General features: G+C 44.7%; 1 protein-coding gene across 1 annotated transcript in view; it reads left to right on the top strand.

Moving 5' to 3' along the window:
* The window catches only part of LOC143294907 (uncharacterized), a 57,825-nt gene extending 50,536 nt beyond the window's left edge, over nucleotides 1-7,289 (top strand). The window contains exon 3 of the mRNA XM_076606424.1: nucleotides 6,430-7,289. Within this exon, the coding sequence (XP_076462539.1) occupies nucleotides 6,430-7,178 (749 nt within the window). The 3' untranslated portion in view covers nucleotides 7,179-7,289. The remainder of the gene's footprint in view (nucleotides 1-6,429) is intronic.
* The last annotated feature ends 283 nt before the right edge of the window (nucleotides 7,290-7,572 follow it).

Raw genomic sequence — 7,572 nt, 5'->3', positions numbered from 1 at the left:
AGTTGCTCTGACGTCCTCTCTGTGACAGATCTGTGCAGATGCATTGTGTTCAACTGGCAGATGCATTACGTTCAAACTGATACATATACAGTTTTCTGCGATAGATAGAGTGAGTGCTCTTCAAGGTGCGAAGATGCGGATACTTAATTCTTAACTTAAGTCGTTTACCTTTTTTTCTGCACAGCGGAATGTAGGATAATTATCACTCCGTATTGCACAGACAGATATTGTCACTTCCATTCACCTTTTTTTTTTTTCTCTTGTCAGAACAGAATGTGCATTTGAGAGTTATCAAATTGCACTCAACAAGTTTCAGTATTACGGCGTCAAAAGCTTGCGGACTGATCAATACATGCAACACCACATCTGCTAAATGTATAAAGGAGCATATGCCTCGTTGCGGCACTTATTGTCGCCCCTGCATGTGTTGTCGCCCTGGCATGCATTGTCGCCCCTGCATGGATTGTCGCCCGCGACAATGCGTGCAGACCTCACTGCATATATTGTCGCCAGTTTTTAGAGCAAAGAATTTAATGTAGAAATGTTGATAGTATTATGATGATCACTATGATAAAGGTTATAGTGAGTCCATGCGAGAGAGAGAGAGAGAGAGAGAGAGAGAGAGATGAAGATGCATTTCATTTCTAAGGGAAAGAGAATAAATAAGCAATTGCTTTTTTTCATCAAGCCCTCAAACAGAAAAATGTCGAAAAGAAATGTGAAGAAAGACCACAAGAAATGAGTAAATAGTAAAGGGCTTCCACCCACCCACCCACCCACCCACAATCACACCCACAGGTGGTCTCAACACCGCCATGACCACAGACTGAGATAAGGGAAGTCATAAACAGGCATGTTACGTGGTGGACAGCTCTCTGTTAACTTCGCCTTGCAGAACACACACACACACACGGCCATTGGTTTGGTCCATCTATTTATAGGTTCGTGTTTACAACCCATCCACTCTTGACTTTTACGATCAACTCAAGATCCCGAACCTACTGTGTGAGGGGTTGTGACGTAACTTTTATGATCCAGCGTTGCGTCGTTTAAAAGTTGTGCCCTCGAAGATCACACACACACACACACACACACACACACACACACTGACATACACACACACGCCAAACACACCCGCACACATATACCTCCACCTCTCCCACCACATACCCCTTTTACATAAACACGAATGTGCTCCCAAACACACACACGAAATGCACGCGCACGCATACTCTCACACAAACAAGCACACAACAATATCATAAGCGCGTGCGCACATGAACACACGCACACAACAACAACATAAACATTAACAACACACAACTATGATAAGAACAACACGACACTTGGCCAAGTGCATTCCAACTGTGCAGTTTTTCTGTTGTTTTTTTTGTTTTTTGTTTTTTGTTTGTTTGTTTTTTTTGTTTGTTGTTGTTTTTTTTTGGGGGGGGTTGTTTGTTTGTTTTTTTGTTTTGTTTTGTTTTGTTTTTTGGCAGTGGCATATGTTGCAGAAGGGCGACAATATGTGCTGTGGGTGTCTGCAAATAATGTCGCCGGCGACAATATGTGCAGAAGGACGACAATACATGCAGTGAGGGTCTGCACATAATGTCGCCGGCGACAATACATGCAGGGACGACAATTCGTGCCGCACCATGCCTGACCTCGCATTAACCCTATGCCCTCGTCAGACATGCCGCAGGTTATTGACGATCAAAACGTCGTATCAGCTAGCTTGCTTGCTGACTATAGCTGAATAAAGCGATTATGAGTTTGAGAAAGAGCCAAGTATGTGTATGTGTTGCGCTTCATGGCATACTGCATTTTGTATCATCCATATTGTAATAATTCTGTCTGAATTGGAAAAGAAAAGTCCTTTTTCACTCCCTGAGAACAATCACGAGAAATGGGGATGTAGAATGCAAGAGAGAGAGAAAGAGAGAGGTAGTGTGTGTGTGTGTGTGTGTGTGTGTGTGTGTGTGTGTGTGTGTGTGTGTGTGTGTGTGTGTGTGTGAGTGAGAGAGAGAGAAGATTAGGCAAGACAAATGGTTTATTGACGTAAGCATTTCCTCATGTTACATACACCAAGACAGTATGTATCCGACTACCTATATTGAAATCGATGCTGTTGGGGGCCATTATATGACGGGGGCGGGGAAAACAAATGAACACACACACACACACACACACACACACACACACACACACACACACTGAGACGTACACAAAATGGATGTGGACATGAAAGTAACAAAGGTTTTCAATTTACAAATGTTGGACCATATGACCATGAGCCGAGTAGGTACGAAAATAAATAAATATTATTAATGACTAAATTATTTGACTGATCGATCTAAATTTCAAACTGTGAAACATGTATCGAGCAATATTGGTCACAATATATTTACGATCGTTAAATTGTCAGCTGCTCTTTATTTGGATCTTGTGCAAATTTCACAGAGGAAGGTTACAACATGATCAATAGAGGCAACAAAACCAAGCGAAATCTGGGCAATATGAACCCATCAATAAAATGGTCAAATCACAACATGCTTGATTATCAAATCCAACAGGAAAAACTTACGCTGTAAAAAGTAATGACTCCTCTCTCTCTCTCTCTCTCTCTCTCTCTCTCTCTCTCTCTCTCTCTCTCTCTCTCTCTCTCTCTCTCTCTCACTCCTGTCTTATCATAATTACAGACTGTTCAAAACTGGTTTTCAGTGTGAGCAATATTTTGACTTTGTGGATAAAAAGTGTTTTAGGGACTGTTTGGTAAAATTACGGCTTGGTTTACTCCCAATAAATGGATCATTTTTCAGAAGAACATTCAAATGTAATTCAAATTACGCATATAAATGTTGTAATGTGATCGAAGATGAAAACCATTTTATAAACAATTATGTCCTTTACAATAACCTGCGGCAAAAACATCTGAACTCTGAAGGTCAATCGTATGTTCACTTGCTGAAGAATGGTTCTGTTTACAGTATTCGTAAACTCTGCATTTATATATTTAATGCCCTGAAGATACGACAGGAATTCTGTGACAACAATGATGAAAGTTAGAATCAATTTACTACGTACAAGAAGCACTTTTGTTCAACAGGTTTAAGTCAGTACGTATTTTACATTTTGTTGTGGCTGAGTGATCACCATATTGTGTACTTTTGACCTCTTTCTAGGGGCCGGAGGCCTGGAGATAAGTTTTGTTCTTGTTCTTGTTCTTGCTCTCTCTTGTCTTAAAACACTTTAACGAACGTTGTGTCCGTATGTTGTTTGTATGTTAACAATATTCATAACACTACATAAGGTAGAAAATCTTCTTTACTTTTGTTTAACCCCTTCAAATGGGGCAATGGCCTTATATTGAATAAATCGTTCGTTCGTTGGTTCGTTCATCTTATACCACTTTACTAAGTTTGTTTGTTGATGACAAGATGCGTGAATCCTTGTTTTTGTTCAATGATCGCGTATTCTCACATCAACCCGTCCTTCAATACATCTCTCTCTCTCTCTCTCTCTCTCTCTCTCTCTCTCTCTCTCTCTCTCTCTCTCTCTCTCTCTCCATATATATATATATATATATATATATGTATATATTTGAAATAAATAAAACAAAGTTGAAAACCAACACCTATTTTGTTAAACAAAAACGAAAACAAAAAAATCTGAATTTTCGCTGAATATATATATATATATATATATATATCCCTCCCTCAACTCTTCCCTCCAATACACAGAAAGGAAATAGCATACTGAGAGTGAAAGACAGGGAGACAGGGTCACAGAGAGAGAGAGACAGAGAGAGAGAGAGAGAAGGAAGGATGAAGAATAAGAGGGATAGAAAGACAGAGACAGGCAGAGAAAGAGGGGGACGGGGGGAGAGAGAGAGACAGGCGGAGAGAGACAGACAGACAGACATACAAACAAACAGACAGAGAGACAGAGGGAATGACAGAGGGCGGGAGGGAGAGACAGACAGACAGACAGACAGAAAGAGTGAGGGAGACACAGACAGACAGAGACAGAGACAGACAGACAGAGAGAGGGAGAGAGAGAATACGGACATTGTGAGGCTTGAAAAGCGAGAATCACTGACACTGAGTATCGTTGCCTCGTTGCCCCATCCACCTCTTCCGCCCTTCCAGTATCGATCTTTAGCTGTCGGGACGTGCTAGATCAATACATCTATATCACATTTTACGATGGAGGCTAGAAAAGAGAGCACGAACAGAGCGAACAGTTCAAAGAGAGAGAGTATAATACCAAGTGGGGATAACAGTGCAAAGAGAGGCTGTTCTCCGTACCCATCTCACCTCTGGTCCTGTGCTCTGTGTGTGTGTGTGTGTGTGTGTGTGTGTGTTTGTGTGTGTGTGTGTGTGTGTGCGTGCGTGCGCGCGCGCGTGTGTGTGTGTGTGTGTGTGTGTGTGTGTGTGTGTGTGTGTGTGTGTGCGTGCGTGTGTGTGTGTGTGTGCGTGCGTGTGTGTGTGTGTGTGTGTGTGTGTGTGTGTGTGTTTTGATTGTTGTTGTTTTTAACAAAGAACTGTGGGTTGTGATATAATTCTCACTTTGACCAGAAGTTTACCCACCTCCACCCCGAAAACGGAGTATGGCTGCCTACATGGCGGGGTTTAAAAAAAAAAAACGATCATACACGTCAAAGCCCCACTCGTGTACATACGAGTGAACATGGGAGTTGCAGCCCATGAACAAAGAAGAAGAAGATCAGAAGTGTTTGCGTTTCTGGCCAAGGTCTTCAGGAGCTGTGCGCAACAGAAATGCTGTTGTTGTTGTTGCTGTTGTTGTTGTTGGGTTACTCATTCCCGCCACTATCTCACAGCCTTTTCTACTGGAATTCTGCAGGCAGGGAACATTTGAATTAACTTAACACTTTGATAACCTTCCAAATTTACATCAACAGAATCACGTGAAAAACAAACAAAAAGATCAATAATTGCTTTGACCGTCTTTTTTTTTTTTTCTTTTTTTTTTTTTTACCTTGGGGGGGTGGGGGTAATGTAATATTTACGTGCGAGGTAATGTAATATTCACAAGTTGGATAATGTACTATTCAAAGGCAAGGTAATGTAATATTCACAGAGAAGCTAATGTTATTTTTACAGACGAGATAACGTAATATTTACAGATGACGTGATGTTATATTCACAGACGAGGTAATATTCACAGACGAGGTAATATTTATAGACAAGGTAATCATCACAGACGAGCTAATGTAATATTCACTGATGAGACAATGTAATATTCACTGGCAAGGTAAAGTAGTGTTTACGTTTGCCCATACGACTAATGACGAGTTTTATGTTTCGGAATACATCATACTGCAATGTGGTTAACTCTCTCCATACGAACGGCGAAAGAAACGACGTTAACAGCGTTTCACCCCAATTACCATCATCAAAATATTGCAATCGGAAGGCTCTTATACTGAAGAGGTAAATGTTGACAAAGAATACCACAATTCTGACGACGGAAGCTAAAGGTTGGGTCATTCAGACACCCACTGGACATCCGAGGTGTCTGTGTAGAGGAGAAGAGAGGACTGGCCGTACTGAGTGAGTTAACTATGCTCTTTCCAGTTTACCCCAGCACATTCAAATGATGATTGCTGTCTTTCGTTTCAGTCTGCCGGTCTGTCCCCCACTATGGCAGTCTGCGTGCTGATTAAATCAGGGCGTTCAGAGACCAGTGGACTACCAGAACATTTAAATGGCTCAAAGATGTGCAAAAGAAAATTAAAACCTCCAAGATGCTGGGACAGAGTTAAATTCGAAGAAGCTAATTTGTCAACGAAGACCAGCTGCGTCCCTCAACTGATAGATTGCCTCTCTCTCTCTCTCTCTCTCTCTCTCTCTCTCTCTCTCTCTCTCTCTCTCTCTCTCTCTCTGAATGTTTCACATTGTTTTGTCGTTACAGATAACCTTCCATATTTGCTTTTTATTTCAGCTGAATGATACTCATAACTTTCTCTTTGGTCTAGCCTTCACCTCCACTGTCATTCTCACTGTTCACAGTTCCCTGAAGAATGACCTGTCATAAGAAACGTCGTCATTTCTTATCAAAGTGAGCTTTTTTTTCATAACCCACATTTCGTTTTCAAGATTTTCTCCATTCTTCTGTATGTATGTGTACAAGAGACGCTGGGTGCTTTGCTGGCCCGACGTGAAGCAAGGTAACTGATCAGTCACTGTGTGTGTCACATTGATACCATAGTATAGGTGACCCTCCATACCTCTCTGTACTGGTGAAGCTGGGTGTGTGTGTCACATTGTTACGTCAATCCGGTTAACCCTTCACATGGCACTGGGTGTGTGTGTGTGTGTGTGTTGTGTGTGCGTGTGTGCGTGTGTGTGTGTGTGTGTGTGTGTGTGCGTGTGTGTGTGTGTGTGTGTGTGTGTGTGTGTGTTGCAGGCACGGCGCCGCTGTGGATTTTCGTGCTGGGCCAGTACTTCCAGACAGACCCGGACGCCATCCTCAGCCCTCGCATCATTCCAATCTACAACTTCGAGATCTGGCTGGCCGCTATCTTCCTGGCCTACGCCGCGGGCCTGCTGGTCAACCGCTTCCGGCCGGTGGTGGCCGACGTGCTGCTGACGTGGATCATCAAGCCCTTCCTGCTGCTGGCCACCATCCTCTACATCACCGTCGGCGTCTACATCAACATGTACGTGTTCGAGCTCATCAACCACTACGCCGTGCTGGGCGCCATCCTCCTGCCGCTCATCGGCTGCCTGCTGGGCTGCAGTCTGGCCGTGGTGTGCCGCCAGAGAGCGGCCTTCGTCAAGACCATCGCCCTGGAGACGTCCAGCCTCAACTGCCTCATCGTGCTGGCCGCGCTCCGCTTTTCCCTGCAGCAGCCGGACGCGGCGCTGGCCTCCATGATCCCCATCTGGGTCATGTTCACCATCCCGGGCCTCTACCTGGCCCTGGCCATCCTCCAGCGCATCTACAGCAAGCTGTACGGCTACTGGACCAACTGGCGGCTCAACAGCAGCAACAGCGGCGCCGGGAGCAAGGACAGCCCGACGCACAGCAAGGACTATGACGTGGCCTCCGCCATCGTCACCCGCCCCGGCATCGCCGCGCTGTCCGCCCCGCTCGTGGTGGCCGACGGTGTGGACGACGACCCCGGCCACAGCGAGAAGGTCACGGTTTTATAGCAGGACGTGCCCGCTAGACTCTTGTGTACCGGGGGTGGATCCAACCCCCCACGCCCCTCTCCCATACCTACAGCAATAGAGTGCTCGTTGGAGACCTGATGCTGGCAGCGCCTCCCGGCACTGGTTCTCTTCTCAGGAAGTTGGTGGTGCGCCCTGAAGGCGGTGATGACGGCGTGGCCCCACACTGCCTCTTTCTTTTCGGAGTCCCCGGTGCCAGCTGGAATGAAGCCGGGAACGATTCTGTCTGGTACTCTTTGAAGATCAGCTCTGATTCTTTCTCCACACTGCTTCTGGTACCAGTCGGAAACAACGATCATGACGGGTGTGTTCCAATACTGATTCTGTTTTTCAGAGCGTTCCCGACACTGTTATGGAAGCAACGAGGACATGTCAT

This window comes from Babylonia areolata, chromosome 20, assembly GCF_041734735.1.
Source record: "Babylonia areolata isolate BAREFJ2019XMU chromosome 20, ASM4173473v1, whole genome shotgun sequence".
Lineage (NCBI taxonomy): Eukaryota > Metazoa > Mollusca > Gastropoda > Neogastropoda > Buccinidae > Babylonia > Babylonia areolata.
Note: the sequence above shows the minus strand (reverse complement) of the source record. Positions and strands in the feature narration are given on the sequence as shown.